Below are 24,939 nucleotides of genomic sequence, written 5' to 3'. Positions count from 1 at the left end.
TTTAAGAATGATGGAGACCACTGTGTTCTTGGGGACCTTCAATGCTGCAGACATTTTTTGTTACCATTCCCCAGATCTGTGCCTCGACACAATCCTGTCTCGGAGCTCTATGGACAATTCCTTCGACCTCATGGCTTGGTTTTTGCTCTGACATGCACTGTCAACTGTGGGACCTTATATAGACAGGTGTGTGCCTTTCCACAGGTGGACTCCAATGAAGTTGTAGAAACATCTCAAGGATGATCAATGGAAACAGGATGCACCTGAGCTCAATTTCGAGTCTCATAGCAAAGGGTCTGAATAATTATGTAAATAAGGTATTTCTGTATTTTATTTTTAATACATTTGCACAAATTTCTAAAAACCTGTTTTCACTTTGTCATTATGTGGTATTGTGTGTAGATTGATGAGGGGAAAAAATTATTTAATCAATTTTAGAATAAGGCTGTAACGTAACAAAATATGGAAAAAGTCAATGGGTCTGAATACTTTCCGAATGCACTGTATACAGAAACATTGTTGTGAGAGACTCCCCCTTTTGCTCCTGATTCCCAAAACACCTATGTTGTTACTCATAATGTATAATATACATTCCATTGGCATCATTGCCATTATTATGAGCCGTCCTCCCCTCAGCAGCCTCCACTGGTTCAAATGCACAACTCATGGGGGTGTCCTAAAAATGGAAGATTGGACCAACGTGATTTTCAGTGCTTATGGGTGTGCCTCGTGCCTGGATTGAGCTTTTAATACTTATGAGAGTGTCTCATGCTAGGTTGGTTGGTTGGTTCAGTTGGGGGGCCCTAGTTTGTTATGAGTGCCTAGATAGCAGACTGTAACTTGACTCTTTCCCATATACAGTATAACACTGGTATGGGGCATTGACTCCTAACTGTTGAATGCCATAAAGATGTAGGATCTTAATTTGATCACCCTGTTGCAGGATAACTTTCCTGCATTGCATGACATTTAAAACTTGTAGTGTATTTGAGGTTTAATAAAAAGGCTTCTTGAGTTTGTAATTTCAGACTGATTTTCCCTTACAAAAATGTCCACATAATTCATTTTTCCTGTTGATGCAGGATTATTTCCCTGCTGTAGCTCAAATTAATATCCTACCTCTGTAGATTCTCATCATCCTGTATTTATGTTTCTACGGGGTCGTCTGTGGTCTCTCAGCTTTAGATTCACACTTAGCCTGATCTGATTTGTTACCTTAGTATGGGGACAGGATAGAGGCCTGGGTGGATGGGGACACAGACTGACTGAGACGTAGCCTATCCTCCCTCCCTGCCTCAAAGTAAAAAGGCCATTGAGCTACACTGAGCTTAACAGTAACCAAATCAAACTGTGAGTGAGTGAGCGAGAGAGAGCGAGAGACAGAGATCAGATACAGAAAGGGAATTAATTGATTCAATCTTAATACCTCTATCAAAAATAATGGCGTATATCATGGTTTCCATCCAGCCCAATGCATTATCTGCAGATAGAAGTCAAGGTTTAATTATGCCATTAATGGTCGTTAATCGGACCCCCAATGGTTCTGTGACTGGGGTTGGGTTTCCATTGTAATTAGACATATTTCAGTGTTATTTCCATACAAACAAGATGGTGCAATGATTTGGCATGTTACTGACAAAAGCTTCTGAGTCAGTGGATGTTTAATATTACATGGTGCTTTCATCAGATGAAACACACACACACACACACACACACACACACACACACAGGCAGACGCATCGGCTACGCTCACAAAAACACAGACAACACACACACACACACTTCTTTCCGATTCAAGTTTATTTTGTTATTTAGTGCAAATATTACATAACATGGTCAAAAATTAAGAAAACAACACAATTAGAACTATATACTGAATTAAAGAAATAGATCACATTAATGATATTCTCAGTATTTACAGTACACAAGATCCAGTTCATTTTAAACTTACATTCTGTCCCATTTTCCCAGGATGCCAGACGTCAGAGTTCAGTCCCTTGACCTGGAAGGATCCAGGTCAAACCCTTGCCCAGTCCCAAATAGACCCCTACTCCCTACCCGATAGGCACTTCACTGGCTCCCAGGTGTCTTTTATACAGGTAACGAGCTGAGATTAGGAGCACACTCTTAAAGGGACTGAAATCCTGCAGCGCCCGCAAGGTCCCCCTGCTCAAGAAAGCACATATACAGGCCCGTCTGAAGTTTGCCAATGAACATCTGAATGATTCAGAGGAGAACTGATTCAGATTGTTGTGTTCAGATGAGACCAAAATTGAGCTCTTTGGCATCAACTCGACTAGCCGTGTTTGGAGGAGGAGGAATGCTGCCTATGACCCCAAGAACAACATCCCCACCGTCAAACATGGACGTGGAAACATTATGCTTTGGGGGTGTTTTTCTGCTAAGGGGACAGGACAACTTCACCGCATCAAAGGGACGATGGACGGGGCCATGTACCGTCAAATCTTGGGTGAGAACCTCCTTCCCTCAGCCAGGGCATTGAAAATGGGTTGTGGATGGGTATTCCAGCATGACAATGACCCAAAACACACGGCCAAGGCAACAAAGGAGCTGCTCAAGAAGAAGCACATTAAGGTCCTGGAGTGGCCTAGCCAGTCTCCAGACATTAATCCCATAGAAAATCTGTGGAGGGAGCTGAAGGTTTGAGTTGCCAAACGTCAGCATCGAAACCTTAATGACTTGGAGAAGATCTGCAAAGAGGAGTGGGACAAAATCCCTCCTGAGATGGGTGCAAACCTGGTGGCCAACTACAAGAAACATCTGACCTCTGATTGCCAACAAGGGTTTTGCCACCAAGTACTAAGTCATGTTTTGCAGAAGGGTCAAATACTTATTTCCCTCATTAAAATGCAAATCAATTTATAAAATTTTTGACATGCATTTGTCTGGATTTTGTTGTTGTTATTCTGTCTCTCACTGTTCAAATAAACCTACCATTAAAAGTATAGACTGATCATGTCTTTGTCAGTGGGCAAACGTACAAAATCAGCAGGGGATCAAATACTTTTTCCCCCTCACTGTATGTTATATTTGAGATTCTTCAAAGTAGCCACCCTTTGCCTTGATGACAGCTTTGCACACTCTTGGCATTCTCTCAACCAGCTTCATTAGGTGGAACACATTTAAATGCATTTCAATTAACAGGTGTGCCTTGTTAAAAGTTAATTTGTGGAATTTATTTCCTTCTTAATGCGTTTGAGCCAATCAGTCGTGTTGTGACAAGGTAGGGTTAGTATACAGAAGAAAGCCCTATTTGGTAAAAGACAAAGTCCATATTATGGCAAGAACAGCTCAAATAAGCAAAGAGAAACGACAGTCCATCATTACTTTAAGACATGAAGGTCAGTCTGCGGAACATTTCAAGAACTTTGAAAGTTTCTTCAAGTGCAGTCACAAAAACCATCAAGCGCTATGATGAAACTGGCTCTCATGAGGACCGCCACACAGGAAAGGAAGACCAAGCGTTACCTCTGCTGCAGAGGATAAGTTAAGAGTTAACTGCACCTCAGATTGCAGCACAAATAAATGCTTCACAGAGTTCAAGTAACAGACACATCTCAACATCAACTGTTCAGAGGAGACTGCGTGAATCAGGCCTTCATGGTCAAATTGCTGCAAAGAAACCACTACTAAAAGACACCAATAATAAGAAGTGACTTGCTTGTGCCAAGAAACACGAGCAATGGAAATTAGACGGGTGGAAATCTGTCCTTTGGTCTGATGAGTCCAAATTTGAGATTTTTGGTTCCAACCGCCGTGTCTTTGTGAGACGCAGAGTAGGTGAACGGATGATCTCCGCATGTGTGGTTCCCACCGTGAAGCATGGAGGAGGTGGTGTGATGGTGCTTTGCTGGTGACACTGTCTGTGATTTATTTAGAATTCAAGACACACTTAACCAGCATGGCTACCACAGCATTCTGCAGCGATACACCATCCCATCTGGTTTGCGCTTAGTGGGACTATCATTTGTTTTTCAACAGGACATTGACCCAAAACACACCTCCAGGCTGTGTAAGGGCTATTTGACCAAGGAGAGTGATGGAGTCCTGCATCAGATGACCTGGCCTCCACAATCACCTGACCTCAACCCAATTGAGATGGTTTGGGATGAGTTGGACCGCAGAGTGAAGGAAAAGCAGCCAACAAGTGCTCAGCATATGTGGGAACTCCTTCAAGACTGTTGGAAAAGCATTCCTCATGAAGCTGGTTGAGAGAATGCCAAGTATGTGCAAAGCTGTCATCAAGGCAAAGGGTGGCTATTTGAAGAATCTAAAATCTAAAATATATTTTGATTTGTTTAACACTTTGTTGGATACTACATGATTCCATACGTGTTATTTCATAGTTGACGTCTTCACTATTATTCTACAATGTAGAAAATAGTAAAAAGAAAGCAAGAACCTTGAATGAGTAGGTGTGTCCAAACTTTTGACTGGTACTATAGCTCTAAAAGATCTAGACAGGTACCTTCTGGTAGACTAGGTGAAATGATCATCATATTACTTCATATCCTTTCAGATCTACACATAGCAGCTAGGTGCTAGGGGCTTGGGGCTAGGTTTGGGAGTCCCAATGCCTTCAAATGAACCCCTGTCCCAGTCTCCATCCATTCATAATCACTGGTCTGTATTTAAACATATCCCTTTTACCCAGAGTAATATACTGTATAGAGATCCAGAGCTTTAAGACTCTCCTCTTAGCTACATTATCAAGACCAGAAAGGGAAGGAGACAAGGAGGAAGCCTCCTTTCCCCCAAAGTGGTACAACTGACACACATAACATATTGGTCCAAACCAATACGTGTTACATTTCAGCACCTATGAAAGCCAGCCTTAACCTGTATTAGCCTGTCTGTAATTGTATTGTGATCTGAAAACATCAGACACCAAGATGTTATTTCTTACCAATAACTGCCCTATTTGAGAAACTTCCTTCACAGCTTAACCATATATGGAACCAGGAATAAACCTGGTCCTAGTTATTGGCAATCTTTCATGGTCAGGTCATTTCCTGGTCAGGTCAAAACTCCTAGCCCTGATTCATGAGTTAACCTTGATCTTTCCCTCTCACCAGTGAATGAAGACATATTGATTCTGTGTGGATATAGTACACTGCCCATAAGCAGTTTATTCCAATGAAAATGGACTATTTGCATTGTGAGAGGTCACAGTGTCTGTCTGCCAGAGCGAAACAGGTCCAGTGTGTAATTCTCTTACAGAAGAAAATGAGTGAGAAATCACTGCCAAAAAAGACTGCGGTGCACACCCCAAAATTTCCCAAAGGCAAGACACAAATGTGTAGAGCAATGCTACTGTAGGTACATGTAGTTGAGGTTTTTTCAGGTATGCATGAAATCACACACAATCCTTGTTTTGCACTTATCCTGTCAGTGTGCCGTTGTGTTTTCTATTAAAGCTACAGTACTGGATAATACATAGGCAGGATCCCTTTGTAGTTTGAAACGACATGAAAGTCCAATGCAAGTTAAAAATGCATGAGAAATAAATCCATGTGCAATATGTCCACTGGATGCAGTTGAATGGTGTTTCAGTTTTGTGTTTGAAATAGCATTTTCTTTGTGATATACACAGTGCATCTCTGGCCCTAGCAAACAGTTAGATTTTCCCAACATCCACGTATGTGTTGTGTAGAAGCACTAATGCAAAAAATATTTGTGAAGGCATTGATAAAAGCCAAAAATGGAAACAAGTGATTCAGATGAGGTTTCGCCCAATAAGACATTTGAAATGCAAATAGCGATCATCAAATGGCCAAATGAAGCTTAGGTACAACTTGGGATAACAACAGCTACTCAACAATGGGAGACACAAACACACAGTCCTACAAGTTCTACAGTAGAGTAGCTACAGCCACTGGCTGAGTGGACTAAAGAGTCTTTAATGTGTTAGGGTAGACCCATACCATAATGTGTTAGGGTAGACCCATACCATAATGTGTTAGGGTAGACCCATACCATAATGTGTTAGGGTAGACCCATACCATAATGTGTTAGGGTAGACCCATACCATTATGTGTTAGGGTAGACCCATACCATAATGTGTTAGGGTAGACCCATACCATAATGTGTTAGGGTAGACCCATACCATAATGTGTTAGGGTAGACCCATACCATAATGTGTTAGGGTAGACCCATACCATTATGTGTTAGGGTAGACCCATACCATTATGTGTTAGGGTAGACCCATACCATTATGTGTTAGGGTAGACCCATACCATTATGTGTTAGGGTAGACCCATACCATAATGTGTTAGGGTAGACCCATACCATAATGTGTTAGGGTAGACCCATACCATAATGTGTTAGGGTAGACCCATACCATAGGCAGGTCCAGTGGGTACTGTACATCTCTACACCACAATAGTACAAAAGCATTCATGCCCTCTCTCAAATCAGAAAGACTGACCCAACATAATTCACATATCACAATCTACATAAATCTGGGGTACACACAGACATGAAAATAATATACACAACCAAACAGAGCTCAAAATGGAGCTGCATTAACAGAAGGATAACATTTGAAAAAGAAATAACTTAAGGTTTTCTTTTAAAAAGACATGACTTCCAAGGGGACTTCCCCTGTTTCAAAGTCTTTTTCATCAGCTGGTAAGAGGACGGCTCTCCGTTGACCCTAGATAAAAGGGAAAGATGTGGTCCATGGGAGAATCTCGATTGCATACACCTCGCGTCCTCTCTCCTCTTTCCTCGCCTCCTTCTCAAAACCCATTGGAGGAGAAGGTCAGAGGGGCGGGACTTCTGGCTTTCTCATCCAATGGGTTTAGAGAAGGAGATGAGGAGAGAGGACAAGAGGAGTATGCAATTGAGATTCTCCACATTTTCACTGAGTAACAATGCCTTCTGCTTCCTCCCATGGTCCTCTGTGACCTGGTCTTGGGAGGCCATGTTGTTACCAGAGAAAGGTATTCTGGTAGTCAGTCACCAGAGATACAGACTGGTCATCTTCCCCCTTCTGGTCACATGGTCCGTAGTTAATCCCTTTTTATGGTGGTCAGAGGTCAGCCTGGCTAACAATAGGTCCATATAGTACAGTCCCATGGATACAGTGTCCAGTGACGATGACTGTTGGTGAGTCTACAGACACACACAAACACACCTCCAACCTAGGTAGGACACACACAAACACCTCCAACCTGGGCATGATAGGGGTCAACACACACCCCCACTGGGGGGAATAAACCAGCCCAACTCTCACAACTGAACACACCTACGCACACACACACATACACACACTTGTGTGCACGCACAACCTGATTAGTCATTTCTCGCCCTCTCTCTCTCACCCTCCTCCTCTGGCTCTCTCAGTGTGTGGAGTCGGTGCTGGGCGTGCCCAGTTGGTGCCAGTCTGCCCAGCACTGTCCGGGTGTCAGGGTCTTCAGGGGGATGAAGACCTCGCCCAGCAGGGTGTTTTCCCAGAATGCACCATCCCCCAGTACCCGCAGGTGGATCACCCTCTGCTGTAGGTCTCCACGAGGGATACGGTCATATACCAACTACAGGGAGAGAGAAGGGACATACAGAGTTATACACCAACTACAGGGAGAGAGAAGGGACATACAGAGTTATACACCAACTACAGGGAGAGAGATGAGACATACAGAGTTATACACCAACTACAGGGACAGAAGAGATACACAAAGTTACATACACAGTCACACATCAACTAGATCTCACCATCTCATTGTAGGTGGGGTTACAGGTGCGGCGCGCGGCCTTGGTCTTCCTCTTGCTGGTTTTCTGGGGGTCTGGGAGGAGGTACAGCTTGACATAGGGGTCAGGGTCTGTCCCTTCCTGCAAGGGTTGCTAGGAAAGACAGAGGGGGAAGGATAGTCAGTATATCCTCAATAACAGTCTACAGTAGAAATCTTCAACAGCATTACATTCTCAATCAGCATGCTGAACATACACGCGCACGCACACACACAATGCATGCACATGCACACTCACCAGGCCTCGTATGTGCATGACCATGATGAAGAGCTTGTCACTCTTGTAGGAGATGGAGAGCTTGACCTCTCCTACCACTTTGCCTGAGACCGGAGCCCAACAGATCTCTGCAGGTGGGGGAGAGAGACAAACAGAGACGGCGCATGTGATTATAGCAGAATGAGTTTAAAGCTCAATGTAGGATTTTAATAAGGCTATACAGTATGAGTGTATGTGTGTGTGTTTATAGTGGCAGGAGGTGTGTGTACATGTATTGTGTTTGTGTGTGTGACGGCCCAGGGAGGAGGGAGGGCTGGATCTACTGAGATAGGTGACTGTATACCTATGTACTGTATGTGCTGTAGATCCATCTTCATTAGAGAGCCAATCAGCCAGATTGAAATCTGGAGTTCCATTAACCTGTAACCCCTAACTCATAAACGTTGCTAAATGACTAAAATGTAAATGTAAAATGTCTGTGATTGGTTACTTTATCACATAGGCTCCTATTCCGGTCACCAAGGACACAGAGTGTGTGTCACGGGCTCGATACACTGGACTCTGCTGTGTGTGTGTGGGTGGGTGTGAGTTTGTTTTAGTAAGTGATAAACTTAACCCTGTGCCTACATGCTGTGCATTACATGTCATTCAAATAATGGTTCCAATCGATAACCATCTCCTCTCAGTGAGTCACCTGATGAATCACACACTGAGTGTGTGGGTGTGTACCTGCAGGTTTGCTCTGCAGTGTGTTCACTACTGTTCCAGGTTTCTCGTCTCTTTGCAGTGGATGGAAGAAAGTGTAGATGAGGTCACACTTAGAGAGATAAAGAGAGACAGAAAGAGAGAGACAGAAAGACAGAAACAGAGATAGAGAGAGATAAAGAGAGACAAAGAGAGAGATGGGAAGAGAGGAGGAGGAGGAAGGGTACATTCAGTTAATGACAGAAAACAACAATATGACAGATGTTCCACCTAATTAATTCCTAGGTGGAACATCAACTCACACCAACACTGTGGGCGCCATTTCCAAACTGAAGAAAATAAATGGGAGCGCTAGCAGTTCTAGCTTGTGTTTTAGTTTGACGTGGAAGTGGAGCCGTGTGTGTGGAGGGAAGTTTGTCAGCAATCAGAGGCAGTAGTACAGTTCTGGAATGGGACTACAGTACCCACCCTGACAGATTGTACAGTTCTGGAATGGGACTACAGTACCCACCCTGACAGATTGTACAGTTCTGGAATGGGACTACAGTACCCACCCTGACAGATTGTACAGTTCTGGAATGGGACTACAGTACCCACCCTGACAGATTGTGTGTGTGTGTGTCTAAGGCTGTAACACTGATGTGTGGCTTCTTCTAAAAGGGAGGGGCTGAATTCTAAGAAACTCTCCAGTCATACTGAAACCACAGACACATACAGACTGACTCCACACAGATCATTCTGCCTCCACTTTAATGAGCGTGTGTCCATGCACATAAATAACTGACAGTTATATAAGTAGTACACTAACACTTACAGCAGTTTCATATAGTAATTTACATTATAAATGAACTGTTAATACAGCATTAGGATGACATTCATGGTCAGTCTAGTGCAGTGGTTCTCAAACCTTTACTCTGGGACACCCAGTCATTCCATGTATTTGATCTATTCCAGAGTTAGCACACCTGATTGAACGGAGTCAACACCTGACTAGGTAAATCAGGTAAGGTAATCATGTCTGGGAGTCCCAAGGAGAGGTTTGAGAACCCCTGGTCTAGTGAATGTAGTGGTAACACAGTGCTTTAAATAGATATTTAAATAGAGTGGCAGACACACAACAGGGGTCACTGAGTGCCTGAACCCAAAGGTCAGAGTTGACTGGTTACCTGGGCGACCTCGGGCGCAGCGTGCACCAGATGCCAGACATATCCATTGAGCTCGTCTTTCCTCCTATCAGCCATCGCCTCTCCTCGAGACCGCCCAATCAAAAACCGGCTGGGGAAACTGGGAGGGGCATCAAAGGACATTGTCATGATTTCACTTTACAGTTACAGATAGTTAATATCCACCTCATTTTCGATCGTTGCTATGGGCACAGCCAAACAACGGAAGTGATAGATTCCACTTCCGCTTTACTTCCCTACTGCAGCGCCGGTGGCAAACTTGCCAGAGGAAATTATTTGAAAGTCAATTTATAGAGTATAAGTGTAATTTTATATTTATTTCATTCAAGTTCGCTAACGTTAGCTAGACCTACTAGTAGGCTAGTTCTGTTGTGATAATAACGTTAGTTGTATTGTGTCAGAGTTAAGGCCCGGGCCATCCACCAAGCCAATAACTATAATGATAATTATAATGATAAACTATAGGCTACATAACTATAAAACGTTGGTGAGCATCCACACAAGAGGAACATTTATAGTTTATCGTTCTACTGTACTACACCTGTCAATCAAATTATCAACACATCCCACTGCACACTGCCTATAATAAGGTGATAACACAAGACCATTCATGAGGTCTCTACACACAGATACTGGTTCAGACCATTCAGTGCTTTCAGGGTGTGTTCATTGTCATAGTGACAACAGCAAATAATACTTCAATGTACATGTAGGCCTAATGAAAAATATGTACACTACTGTTCAAAAGTTTGGGGTCACTTAGAAATGTCCTTGTTTTCAATGAAAACATACATGAAATGAGTTTGAATAGGAAATATAGCTAAATTAATAGGAAATGTAGTCATTGACAAGGTTAGAAATCATGATTTTTAATTGAAATAATAATTGTGTCCTTCAAACTTTGCTTTCGTCAAAGAATCCTCCATTTGCAGCAATTACAGCCTTGCAGACCTTTGGCATTCTAGTTGTCAATTTTTTGAGGTAATCTGAATAGATTACATCCCATGCTTCCTGAAGCACCTCCCACAAGTTGGATTGGCTTGATGGGCACTTCTTACGTACCATACGGTCCAGCTGCTCCCACAACAGTTCAATAGGGTTCAGATCCGGTGACTATGCTGGCCACTCCATTATAGACAGAATACCAGCTGACTGCTTCTTCCCTAAATAGTTATTGCATAGTTTGGAGCTGTGCTTTGGGTCATTGTCCTGTTGTAGGAGGAAATTGGCTCCAATCAAGCGCCGTCCACAGGGTATGGCATGGCGTTGCAAAATGGAGTGAAAGCCTTCCTTCTTCAAGATCCCTTTTACCCTGTACAAATCTCCCACTTTACCACCACCAAAGCACCCCCAGACCATCACATTGCCTCCACCATGCTTGACAGATGGCATCAAGCACTCCTCCAGCATCTTCTCATTTGGTCTGCGTCTCACAAATGTTCTTCTTTGTGATCCGAACACCTCAAACTTCGATTCGTCTGTCCATAAAACTTTTTTCCAATCTTCCTCTGTCCAGTGTCTGTGTTCTTTTGCCCATCTTAATATTTTCTTTTTATTGGCCAGTCTGAGATATGGCTTTTTCTTTGCAACTGCCTAGAAGGTCAGCATCCCGGAGTCGCCTCTTCACTGTTGACGTTGAGACTGGTGTTTTGCGGGTACTATTTAACGAAGCTGCCAGTTGAGGACCTGTGAGGCGTCTGTTTCTCAAACTAGACACTAATGTATTTGTCCTCTTGCTCAGTTGTGCACCTTGGCCTCCCACTCTTCTTTCTATTCTGGTTAGATCCAGTTTGCGCTGTTCTGTGAAGCGAGTAGTACACAGCGTTGTACGAGATCTTCAGTTTCTTGGCAATTTCTCGCATGGAATAGCCTTCATTTCTCTGAACAAGAATAGACTGACGAGTTTCAGAAGAAAGTTATTTGTTTCTGGCCATTTTGAGCCTGTAATCAAACCCACAATTGCTGATGCTCCAGATACTCAACTAGTCTCAAGAAGGGCAGTTTTATTGCTTCTTTAAATCAGCACAACAGTTTTCAGCTGTGCTAACATAATTGCAAAATAGTTTTCTAATGATCAATTAGCCTTTTAAAATGATAAACTTGGATTAGCAAACACAACTTGCCATTGGAACACAGGACTGATGGTTGCTGATAATGGCCCTCTGTACGCCTATGTAGATATTCCATTATTTTTTTTTATTTTTATTTTTTAAATCAGCCGTTTCCAGCTACAATAGCCATTTACAACATTAAGAATGTCTACACTGTATTTCTGATAAATGTGCTGTTATTTTAAAATGGACAAAAAAATTGCTTTTCTTTTGAAAACAAGGACATTTCTAAGTGAACCCAAACTTTTTAACAGTAGTGTATTCAAATGTAGCAATTCAACAACAAACGTTGTTTAGCCTGTATCTTTTACAGCATGTCATTGCCTCATTGCTCAAGTGGTTCGAAGTGATTTCCATTTTTCTAATGGTTGTAAATTCCTTTGGTTCTTATTTTTCCCTGTGCTCATCTCTGTACGTCCTGTGCCACTATTTGCAATGCATCAGTGCAACAATGTTATCATAACCATCCAAAAGTGATCACACCAATGCACTCTCTCCTAAACTTTCCCAGACATTCATTTTCTATGCTGTAGGCCTGTTTCACATTCAGCAATTAGCAAGAGCAAGCCTTCTTCTTCCCCCGAATAGGCTATTAGGCGTAGTATAAAAAATGATGAAAATAAATGTCCTACTGTATCTTTTGTAGCCTATAGCTTTTCCTGGGACTTCACAATAAGAGGAATGGCCTATTGTGGAGAGGATTGCATAGCCAATAGCCTGTTGCGCACGGAAACAGCTGGAAGAGAGTCTAGTGATGTGTAGCCGAAGTAAGAAGCTAAATATTAGCTAGATATTAGGCTAATTATTAGCTAAATATTAGGGCTATAGGCTAAATATTTACCTGTCAAAGTGCAAGACAAATAAGTTGACAGATTATGAAATGGCAGCTCTGTAGCGCGTTCCTTCAGGCTGTGCTCTGTGGTCCCCAGGCATGCAAAGATCCACTATTGATTAGGCCTAGGCCTATGTTTTTAGACAATACAATTATTATACCTGGGCTACAACAACAGTGCAATGAGGAATTTATTATTGTTATCAAGTGAATACACAATTATTGTCCATAGGCCGTAAACTGAAGTGATGTAGGCTAATTTGAATAACCGCACATGCTGAAATAACTGCATAGGCCAACAGCCTAGGCCTGATCATGCAACTATTTGGATCAGTTTGGGTCTATTGTCGACAGTATAGAAGGTTTAGAAAGGTACATTAGCAGGCCACTCATATGATATATTTTGTCAGGATGTAGCCCGGTGTGAAGATAGGCCTACTATAGTAAAATATGGGCTTCTCCTTTACAACTCCCTGTTCTTAATGCTGTAGCCTATTTTACATTCAGCAAGCAAGAGCAAGCATGCGTCGCTCCTCCAATAGGCTATTAGTAGGCTAAAGAAAAGAAGGCGAAATAGGTGTCCAACAAGCTTTTGTAGTCTGGCTTATCCTGGGACTTCACAATAATGAAAAGGAATACCTGTGGCAGCGAAAAAGGCCAGGTGCGTAATTGCGCAACAGAACAATGACGACAGACAGGCTGGAAAACCTACCCTATTGTTTCAGTTTTTTAGGGACAAGAAATGTATCCTACCTAGGCTACAACAACAATGTCATGAAGAATTTTATTATTGTTTTCAAGTGAGTAAAAAACTCTAGTCTAGGCTGTAGACTGCAGTGAATAGCCTGTCATTTGAATAACCGCTCAAAAGCCTGCCATTTTTAATGCATGTTCATTTCAAAATAACTGTATCTAGCCTGCCTGATTGGGAAACCATTTGGATCAATTATGGGGGTTTTCACGGCAGTTTACAAGGTCCAAACACATTAGCAAGACAGTAATATACTGTCTCAGCTAACAGAAACATGCTAATGCAGGGATTTCTAGTGGTGCGCATATGAATTATGATAATGCACGAGCGCGGAGTAAGTTGTATCCATAGTTGCTGCGTTTGGCTTCCGTGTTTTAAAAGTGTTCGAAAATGAGGTGGATAGTTACAGATAGATACCAGTGACATCACTTCCTACAGTTATTTAGACTCCAATTATTATCACTAATATTACTATTCCTCTATTACTAGTTTTAGTTACTGTTGTTGTTTCAAGAGAAGGGTGATGATCTGTACATGATCAGTGTGTGTGCGTGCGTGTGTTACCTGGGTAGTTTGGATGAGGGGAAGATGAGGCGTAGTTTACTGTGTAATTCATAGAACTCCTCAAAGCTCCTCTGGACCAACACTGACCCCTGCTGGCCCTCTCGCTCAACTTTCACCACAAATGCCTGGGGAGAGACACACTATATACTTGATCTTACATGACTCTACCCTTACATGATGTATCCTTTACGGAGGCTGTGGGCTAGGGTTAGGGAGAGACGGTTTGTCTTTTGTATTTGTTGCTGGGCTTATACTAAAGTGTAGGTGCATATGTGTGTGGGTAACTGTAGACTTACATAGCACTAATTTTCTGGGGCTGTATGTGTATACGTAGTATAACATATGACTGTAGACTTAGGAATTCTTGTATAATTTGCTGGGCCTGTATGTGCGTATGTAGTATAGTGGACATATCCCTTGCTGGGCCTATGTGTACATGTAACTGTAGATTTACATAGGTGTAATTTACTAGGACTGTAGGTGTGTATGACTGTAGACTTACGTATCCTTTGCTTGAGCTGTAAGTTCGTATGTGTCGGCAGACAAAGAGGTTGAGGATGAGTCCGTCAGTCTTGAGGGTGTAAACCCGAGGGGCAAAGGAGAGGACAGGATGCTCCTCGGATGAGGCAAACTTCATCTGGGCCAAGTTATGGATGAAGAAGTTCAACTTAGTTGCAACACTGCCCAGACTGGACTCTATCAACCTAGAGAGGGACAGAGAGAGAGAAAAAGAGAGAGAGAGAGAGAAAAAGAGAGAGAGAGAGAGAAGAGAGAGAGAGAGAGAGAGAGAGAGAGAGAGAGAGAGAGAGAGAGAGAGAGAGAGAGAGAGAGAGAGAGAGAGAGAGAGAGAGAGAGAGAGAGAGACAGACACAGAGAGAGAGAGAGAGACAGACAGACACAGAGACAGGGAGAGAGAGAGAGAGACAGACAGAGAGAGAGACAGAGAGAGAGAGAGAGAGAGAGACACAGAGAGAGAGACACAGAGAGAGAGACACAGAGAGAGAGAGCGAGAGACAGACAGAGAGAGAGAGAGCGAGAGCGAGAGACAGACACACACAGAGAGAGAGAGAGAGAGAGAGACAGACACAGAGACAGGGAGAGAGAGAGAGAGACAGACACAGAGAGAGAGAGAGACAGACACAGAGAGAGAGAGAGAGAGAGACACAGAGAGAGAGAGCGAGAGACAGACAGAGAGAGAGAGAGCGAGAGCGAGAGACAGACACACACATAGAGAGAGACAGAGAGAGAGAGAGAGAGAGAGAGAGAGAGAGAGAGAGAGACAACATACTCTATGACTATACGGATTATACTGTAAGTCTATATAGAATATACAGTTTGTGTGTGTGTGTGTGTGTGTGTGTGATGGTGTGTACCTGGTGAAGTACATGGTGGCATCAGCCTCAGACTCGTGAGGTCTCAGGGCGTCGTAGACATACTTCAGATCATCCAGGTCTGACAGCTCAGGGATGCCACACGACAACATCTACACAGGTCACATAGGGAGACATCAGTGTGTGTGCATGTGTGCGTTCGTGCACGCACACGTGTGTGTATGTATACGTACCAGTCCTAGTAGGTTGAGAAAAAGGTGTGCGTGTTTGCGGATGAGGTTGTAGGCTTCACAGCACAGGTCCACAAAGTCATGGAAACGACTGGAAGGTTTGTCTCCGCCGTTGATGACATAGGCCATGTCAGAGGTGAACACAAACGGAGCACGGTCCCTGCCAATCACAAACACACACAGATAAATACCAATCAGAACACAGGGCCATCGGTCTCTACCAGTAGGAACAGAACCATCTGTGTCTGTCTGCCAATCAGAAAAACACTAAGCAAAAAACAAAGACACAGTGGTAAAAGTTGCGTTCCTCTGTCCTAGCAATAGCGACTACGGCTAGATTTGAAATTGAAGTTGGGCATATATTTCCCAGCGCCCTCTCTGCCTCCCGAGCTCACCGTTTGATGTTGCCAAACATCTGGGCATGTCCCAAAAACTTGCCAAAGTCGATGTGGAACATGTGACCGCTGGTCTTCAGCATGATGTTGTCGTTGTGGCGGTCACAGATACCCAGGATGTAGGTGGCCACGCAGCAGCCTGCGCACGAGTAGATGAAGTTCTCCACAGCCTAGCATGACACAGCACAGGGTCAGAGGTTACAGGTCACAGTGTGTACAATGAGAGAGTGTTTGTGTGAGGTTGAGAGAGCGGGCGCTTGAGTGAGTGAGTGATAGTTTGTGCATGTGTGCACATGTGTCTGACTGTACCTTCTCATACTCATCCTCTGTGGGGTTGTGTTTCTGTAGCCAGTCAGCAAGGGGGCGGTCCTTAAAGGAACCAGTCACTCCATGTTCCCCCTGGATCTTCCTCAGAGTCTCAGCCTGGGGAATCATCTCCACCATACCTGTGAGTGTGAGTCAGTGAGAGAGAGACTACATGACCAAAAGTATGTGGACACCTGCTCGTCAAACATCTCATTCCAAAATCATGGGCATTAATATGGAGTTGGTTTCCCCTCCACTCTTCTGGGAAGGCTTTCCACTAGATGTTGGAACATTGCTGCAGGGACTTGCTTCCATTCAGCCACAAGAACATTAGTGAGGTCGGGCACTGATGTTGGCCGATTAATCCTGGCTCACAGTCGGCTTTCCAATTCATCCTAAAGGTGTTCAATGGGGTTGAGGTCAAGGCTCTGTGCAGGCCAGTCAAGTTCTTCCACACCGATCAACAAATTATTTCTGTACAGACCTCGCTTTGTGCATGGGGGCGTTGTCATGCTGAAACAGGAAAGGGCCTTCCCAAAACTGTTGCCACAAAGTTGGATGCACAGAATCGCCTAAAATGTCATTGTATGCTATAGCGTTAAGATTTCCCTTCACTGGAACTAAATTTGACGAACTGACTTGTTGGAAAGGTGGCATCCTATGACGTTGCCATGTTGAAAGTCACTGAGCTCTTCAGTAAAACCATTCTACTGCCAATGTTTGTCTATGGAGATTGCATGGCTGTGTGCTCAATTTTATACACCTGTCAGCAATGGGTGTGGCTGAAATAGCCATATCCACTAATTTGAAGGGGTGTCCACATACTCTTCTATATAGTGTATTTCCCACAGATCACACACACCCACAAATAATTTGAAAACAAATCAAACATTGATAAACTACCGCAGTGTGCAGTCACATCAGTAAGATTTGTGGCCCGTTGCCATGAGAAAAGGGCAACCAGAGGAGTAAAAACATTGTAAATACAACCTATATTTATCTGTTTATTTATTTCCCCTTTCATACTTCAACTACTTGCACATTACAACACTGTACACAGCCAATAATAGAACATTTGAAATGTCTATACTCTTTTACAACTTTTGTGAGTGTAATGTTTCCCTGCAGGATTTCAGTCCTTCACGGCGTAGTGTGTTACCAATTGTTTTCTTGGTGACTATGGTCCCAGCTGCCTTGAGATCATTGACAAGATCCTCCTGTGTAGTTCTGGGCTGATTCCTCACCGTTCTCATGATCATTGCAATTTTCTGGATTTTGTTGTTGTTATTCGGTCTCTCACTGTTCAAATAAACCTACCATAAAAATTATAGACTAATCATTTCTTTGTCAGTGTGCAAACGTACAAAATCAGCAGGGGATCAAATACTTTTTTTCCCTCACTGTAGATTTAGAGTTGGATAAACTTGGATTTTTTCAGAATAACATATATAGGATACTACCCTCCACAACATAACCTTCACTCCAAATCAAAACTCCAAACCTACAACCTGATTTTGGACAAAATTACCTGGAAGGATTCTTACTACCAAAGATATACAGCAAATGCTCTGGCAAACTAACGACCAGCAAAAGAAGAACAACAGAAACCTGAAAATAATGTTTAGTCTGAAGCTTCTTTTAAAGCCAAAAGAAAAATGTATTACAATAATCTATTTTACTTTATAAGGACTGAATGCTAAGTTAAGGCTACCAAGCTTGCTAGGACAGAACAGATCCGGCTGCAATTTCAATTAGCACTGAGGTGTGAAGTGAGAGGTGTCAAAGCCCTTGAGCACAACAATGGCAGAAGAGTTTCACAGCCTCCCCCACCCAAATACAGAGGGCTTTGAGGCCCGTTGCTCCATGGCTTCCACCTGTGCAGAGGTCATCACAATACAGTACCCATTGGATGTAAAAAATGTGGGACACAAAGAGTACAAAAAGAAGCTCATCATGGACAATCCAGACACTTTTTGCTGACTGCTACAAAAATGGGAATGTAAGCAACTTCATCTTCCACACAGACCATCCTCTGGCAAAGCACAGTGCTACCCCTCTGTCAAGAGGGGGTGTTAGCGATGGGTGGAAACTCAGGATACTAGACAACGAGGACTGAGTCAACCAATGTCAACCTGTACAAGTCTGGAACAGTATTTGTACAGGGCAACCCCAAACAGTTTCAGCTGGACTTCCACGGAATCAAAGAGGGAGCGCAGCAGGAGAAGCTCTCTCTTGAGAAAGACTCCCCCACTCCGAGCAAGTCAGTCCAGACCTCTTCCTTAAAACAACCCCACAGACGAGCAACCCCAAGCGAAAAGTCAACCTCCCCAACACAGAGTACTACTCCCTCACTGAAATTAAGAATACATTCACCCAGCTGGAGGAGCTGGAACAGCAGGTGAACACACTCCAGTCAGCACAGACCCAGACAACAGTCCAGCACAACAACACCCCCTCAACCAGACCCGGAGAGGTGGAGGGGTAGAGACATTTCTTCACTCTGGACTGTGGCGAGACAACTTCAACAGGAGAAAGAGCAGGAGCGGAAGGAGGAGGCCCAGCAACAGGAGAAGATGTGAGCAATAGAGGAGAAGGTTAGAAAGATGAGGTGTGATAGAGAACAACCCATGAGAGAGCTGGCCACCCCTGCTGAAAAGCCAGCAGACACCACAGCAGAACAGTCCACCCCAGACCTTGACAATAGCCTCGACATCACAGTAGGACAGATAAATGAAGAACCCCAAGCCCAGGGGACCCTACCCCCTCCTAGCAACCCCCTGTCAGCCCTCCTGACAACCCCCCCACACCCACAGAGGACACACACAAGCCACAGATTGTACTCCTTATGGACTCAAACGGGAAATATATACAAGAAAATAAACCTTTTCCCAAACACACGGTGTCTAAACTCTGGTGTCCAAACACCCAGCACGCCATAGATCTTTTTCTGAGCACCAACTCAGGTCAATCAGCCACATAATAATACACACAGGCAAAAATGACCTGAGAGCACAGCAGGAAAGGGAGGCCACAGCACTCAAGGCAGTGATTGAAAAAGTTTATTCTACTTTCCCCAACGCACAAGTGGTTATCTCCACCCTGCTACCACGAAAATACTTCCACCATGCTACCATACAGTGGGTAAACGGAAGTATTTCCCATGGCCATGCCTCAAAACCAAATGTATACCTGGCCCACTACTCCACCCTGGACTTGAACAGCCTTTATGACCAGGTCCACCTATACGAGGCAGCAGTGCCCACCTTCGCCAGGACCCTAAAGGACATCCCGCAAAGAGGGCCTCAACATGAAAGTCACACATACGCCCAGGCTGTGAGCAGGCAAACAGGCCCAACCCCCACTCTTACACTAGCCCAAGCCAATGGAATGTATCAGATGCTCAGTAGGCTCTGCTCACACTTACTGGTCTGAGGCTAAACCACACAAATAAAAACATTGGACACTTTATGGAACACAAAGCCTTCACTAGCTCATCCTGGAATATCCAAGGCCTGAGGTCATCTGCCTTTGCCCTAAAGAGCAGGAACCTGGACTTCACCAAAGAAATCAGAAATACACACATTGTCATCCTACAGACATTGTCATCCTACAAGAAACATGGTAAAGAGGAGATGGACCCACTGGTTGCCCTCTAGGTTAAAGAGAGCTGGTAGTCCCATCCACCAAACTACCAGAAGTAAAACAGGGAAAAGACTCAGGGGGTATGCTAATTTGGTATAGAGCAGACCTAACCCACGCCATTAAATTAATCAAAACAGGAACCTCTCTCCCACCTTCTCTCTCTCACTCTCTCACTCTCGCTTCCTCCTTACCTCTGCCTCTTCCCGTAGAAAAGCATCTGAAGATCACCATCCTCATGTCCAGCCCCTCCTGGATCCAGATCTTGTTCATGATGCGGATGATCTGCAGGGTCAGCATGTCCTGGCGCAGGTCGTCACCTGACTTGAGAGCAGCGGTCAGAGGGCACAAGACACAGCGGTCACAGAGGTCGAAGGTCAACACGGGTTCAGAAAGGTACATTTAAGTGGTTTGTTGATTCAGTAAATGTAAATGTGCACAACAGGTGCTGCATCTCAGCAGTCTTAAGTGGCTCTCTGATTCAGTGGAGTTTGAAATGTTTACCTTGAAGATGACATTGATGTTGTCTCCCCGAGGGTCCAGGTTCTGGAAGGACAATTTGAGGGGCACGGCGTTGGAGTTGAAGTAGGAACACAACTGCAGACAGGAGAGGAGAGAGAGGATTAGAGATCACACACACACACACACAGGAGCAAACACACACACACACACACACACACACTAACACAAACACGTACCTGTATGTTGATGGCTTTGACCAGCATGCCAGGGTTGAGGGGGAGACGGCAGCTGCTACTGCCTGAGAAGAACTGCTTGACCTCCTCTAGGCCCTCTCGAAGGATAGCCTGTCTGCTGGAGGGAGAGGTGTCCCGGACACGTTGGGCTACTTTAGCCAGGATGGTGACCAGCCAGCACTGTCTGTCAAACTCCTCTCTGAGACCCCTACCCACACAGCACAGCAGGCCTGCTAACAGGTGCTGGTACCTCCCACTGAACTGACTGTCCTGCAGGGTGTCCTTCAACAACCTGGGAAAGAGAGGGAAGGGGGAGGAGAGGAGGGAAGAAGGGGGAGGAGAGAGGTTTCACAACAATATCTGACTATTGTTCATGTGGTCCACTATTTAAAACATGTGTACTTTGTGTTCAGGGCCCGTATTCATGAAGCATCTCCGAGTGCTCCTCTAGCATCAGTTTAGCCTTTCAAATCATAATGATTAAGAGGGGGGACCTGATCCTAGATCAGCACTCCTACTTCTTATGAATATGGGCCCTGATGTAATTGTGTTAACTCATTTTTAAGAATAAATTCTTATGCATCATCCAGTGAGTTTGTTTTGGCATTTCCCAATCTGTCCAGCAGGTGGAGACATGTGAACATGTTTGCCCTAGTGAAGACAATGCATCAATGACATTGTCCTACATTACAGCATTGTCATGTATGGCATGCAGTGCTTTACTTTGTTAATGGGTGTTTCTGTGAGCGAATGTGAGTGATGAATTGACTCATGTCTATGTTGAAATAAGAGGCGGTGTGTGTCTGTGTGTATCTATGTGAGCCTACATCAGGTTGTGTATGAAGACAAAAGGAAGGCTGAGTGCGTCTTCATGCATGAGCTGATGTGTGTAAGTCTCACCAGAAGAGATAGTGTGCAATGCGCATGTCCCCTATGGCTCTCCGTAGCAGGAAACGCACCAACGGACTGTCCAGGTAACACTCATATTTAAGAGCCTGCGAGCCAGAGGGGGACACAGATTAAGAGAGTTGGTTAGTTGCTCCACATAGCCCTCTAATAAGGTGTTTGTATGGTATTCATAATGAATTGGTAAGGTGCGCTCATAAGGCATTGGTACGGTGTTACCTGCACCAGCTGTGGTAGGAAGTCCAGCAGCTCAGGGTCAGAGATGGAGTCCATCCACTGTACTGCAGTATGCCTCAGCTCCTGATCAGGGAACCTAATACACATTAAATACATTTCGTATTCAATTACTACATTGTTTCAATCCAAAATAAAGAAATATTTGAGAGATCAAACAAATGCTTGGACCTCATTAATCATTGAACTGTCATTCTTCAAAGCGGTTGATGCATGTGATGCCATGCATGTTGCCCTGCTGAGGTGAACTCATGGTATTTATGTTCCAGAACAGGATTCTAAGCCTGTCAGGTCCACTCCCATCTCTGACCATGACCCCAAACTGCCAGCATGGCTGTGGTCCACACTAACACCTCCAGTCCTAACACATCATGACAAGGTTGAATGGTGACCACAGGTCTTCTGGCGACAGTTGCCCGGTGACTGTTTCCCTGGCGAGTGCTGCCCCAGAAACCATTGCCTGGTAACCACACGCACACACAGTCCACTTACGAGGCATGCAGCAGGCCCAGTGCGTCGTGGTGGTTGAGACATGCCCACTGGCGGAGTAGGGCATAGATGTCTGACAGACATGCCCACTCCCAGCAGGGGGCACTAGCTAGCACCAGGGGCAGGGCACCACTCTCTGACTGGCAGAATGAACGCTTCTCCCACAACAGACGCTTGTCCTCTGGAGTCAACCTGGACAGAGGGAGGGGAGAGAGAGAGAGGATAAATATAAGCTACCTTATTAAATGACATTCATATTTTGCTTGAGAGTGGGGCAAAGAGAGGGTGTTATGGATAGAAGGGAGGGGTAAAGAGAGTAAACGGTGGAGACGGGGAAAGAGAGTGAAATAATGCATACTTAGAACCCCATCCCTTTGGAAAAGAAAAGGGGGAAATACTGTATTTTTTGGTGTTACTCTCAGAAGCATTAGATGGCCTCTCTCCACTGTAATAAAGAGATAATCTTGCTTACCCAGAAGTAAAACTATCTATCTCGTGAAAGTTTGTAATTTCCTGTTTTACTTCTGGTGGAATGCCGTTAACAATTGTGAATACCTTTGTGCGAAGAAAGGAAGCCAAGTTTCCTCTCACGTAAAACGGAAACTATCGGCCAAACCCCTCCGTTCAGCTAATTTCACCCGTGTTTATCAAGGCCAAAGTTTGAGTTTTCATGAATTTTTACGATACAACCCATTTTGACTTTGTGGCTGTGGAAAGCGTTTATCATCCGCACACGGCCTTGAAAATCACCGCACCAATTTAAGCACCGCCTTCTAAAAATCCTGATTCGTCCAAATTATCAACTACGAAAACCAAAAAAGCAGGAACTACTGCTGCTCGTAATCACATTCTACGTGGGCCTTGACAGATTCTCGTCGTTTCATATGTCCACGAGAGATTAAGAGATAGATAGCCATGGTATAAATGTGGCCAACACGTATCAATGCTCTCTTTGTTCTGTCACGATAACATTGCTCTGTTTCTCCTTGCTTTGGCAATACTCACTCTAACGTGGTTACGCCAATAAAGAACAATCGTTAAATTTGAAACAGGCAAAGATTTAAAAAAAATAAGACAATTTTTGGAAATGGTGTGTAAGGGAGAGGGAGAGACAGACGGAGAAAGAGGGAGTAAAGGCGAGACAGATAATGAGGAAGAAAAATAGAGAGAGAGTGACTGGGAGAAGGGAGAATAAACAGTACATTCATACTCATCACACACAGGTTCATATGTGTATGTTTGAATCGCTGCCTAAATCAACAGACACAGGTTTTTGTTCTCTATCCGCTCTAGCAGAGCAGAGGGCTGGGAAAATAATTTTTGTTACTATTGGAAGGGTTCTCCTTGGTACGGTTGTTTCCATTGGCTGAATATACTGTGTCATTGTTGGGATTGGATGATCCAGCTGGACAACAGTTGTTGCTATTGGATGAGCTCAGCTGATCTACTTCCTGCATGGAGCCTGATATTGGATGGCACCGAAGCCTGTACAGTTGTGTGGAAAGACTGTGCCTTAAGAGAATTGGCTTTAAATCATTATTCATCAACACTGATAACTCTAGTGTTTTTCATGTAATATTAAATTGATCCTGACCATTAATCATCATTTGTTGAAGATTTGAATGTGTGCACATTAGGGCTGGGCGATATACCATATTTTACTCTATACCGGTATTGATGCACAGACCAGTTTGGGTTTTTACTTTGCCTTCTATAACGGTATTTGAATGTTTCATTTGTTAAATGTGATACGCCGTTAAATGTGATACATGGAGGAAAATCTATTCCCAAGTGGGCCGGACCGGAAAAATCATGGTATATATAACTTAAAAACAACAACTTCAGATTGTTTTCTTTGTTTTAATACGATCAACATACAACATAAAGCTGGAGCCTGAGGACAGTGTGTCCAGAATAGTACAAGCACAACATCACTATTAATCATAAAACACGTCAAGTTTATTTGAAAATTCTAAAGAAAAAGAACACACAAACACACAATGCCTCAGTGATTAACAGAACTGTTTCACAGATCACAGAACTATATCAGGGTGTCATTTCTCAGGCAGAAATGTAGATAAAAATAATGAAATCCTGTTCCCCAAACAAGTGCAAGAACCACAGAGTCAAGAATAGGTTAAATATACAAATAAAATAAAATCAATTAAAAACAATAGCACATCAACATAAAAACATATAAACATAAAGCTGGAGCCTGAGGACAGTGTCCAAAAGCACAACATCACTATTAATCATAAAACACCTCAAGTTATTTGAAAGTTCTGAGGACAAAGAACACACAAACACACAATGCCTCAGTGATTCACAGAAGTATATCACAGATCACAGAACTATATCAGGGTGTCATTTCTCAGGCAGAAATGTAGATAAAAATAATGAAATCCTGTTCCCCAAACAAGTGCAAGAACCACAGAGTCAAGAATAGGTTAAATATACAAATAAAATAAATTAAAAACAATAGCACATCAACATAAAAACATATAAACATAAAGCTGGAGCCTGAGGACAGTGTCCAAAAGCACAACATCACTATTAATCATAAAACACCTCAAGTTAT

At 43.6% G+C, this 24,939-nt stretch overlaps 1 protein-coding gene across 1 annotated transcript in view; it reads right to left on the bottom strand.

Moving 5' to 3' along the window:
• Nucleotides 1-1,782: 1,782 nt before the first annotated feature.
• The window catches only part of pik3c2b (phosphatidylinositol-4-phosphate 3-kinase, catalytic subunit type 2 beta), a 69,504-nt gene continuing 46,347 nt past the window's right edge, over nt 1,783-24,939 (bottom strand). Inside the window, exons 16-32 of the mRNA XM_084168000.1 lie at nt 22,365-22,553; nt 21,858-21,951; nt 21,633-21,727; nt 20,736-21,024; nt 20,542-20,634; nt 20,232-20,361; nt 16,402-16,538; nt 16,093-16,262; nt 15,701-15,857; nt 15,510-15,619; nt 14,639-14,840; nt 14,137-14,261; nt 9,861-9,978; nt 8,719-8,806; nt 8,011-8,117; nt 7,738-7,866; nt 1,783-7,556 (exon numbers count right to left, since the gene is read on the bottom strand). Of these exons, the coding sequence (XP_084024126.1) occupies nt 7,365-7,556; nt 7,738-7,866; nt 8,011-8,117; nt 8,719-8,806; nt 9,861-9,978; nt 14,137-14,261; nt 14,639-14,840; nt 15,510-15,619; nt 15,701-15,857; nt 16,093-16,262; nt 16,402-16,538; nt 20,232-20,361; nt 20,542-20,634; nt 20,736-21,024; nt 21,633-21,727; nt 21,858-21,951; nt 22,365-22,553 (2,425 nt within the window). The 3' untranslated portion in view covers nt 1,783-7,364. The remainder of the gene's footprint in view (nt 7,557-7,737; nt 7,867-8,010; nt 8,118-8,718; nt 8,807-9,860; nt 9,979-14,136; nt 14,262-14,638; nt 14,841-15,509; nt 15,620-15,700; nt 15,858-16,092; nt 16,263-16,401; nt 16,539-20,231; nt 20,362-20,541; nt 20,635-20,735; nt 21,025-21,632; nt 21,728-21,857; nt 21,952-22,364; nt 22,554-24,939) is intronic.

This window comes from Coregonus lavaretus, assembly GCF_964263955.1.
Source record: "Coregonus lavaretus genome assembly, chromosome: 8".
NCBI lineage: Eukaryota > Metazoa > Chordata > Actinopteri > Salmoniformes > Salmonidae > Coregonus > Coregonus lavaretus.
Note: the sequence above shows the minus strand (reverse complement) of the source record. Positions and strands in the feature narration are given on the sequence as shown.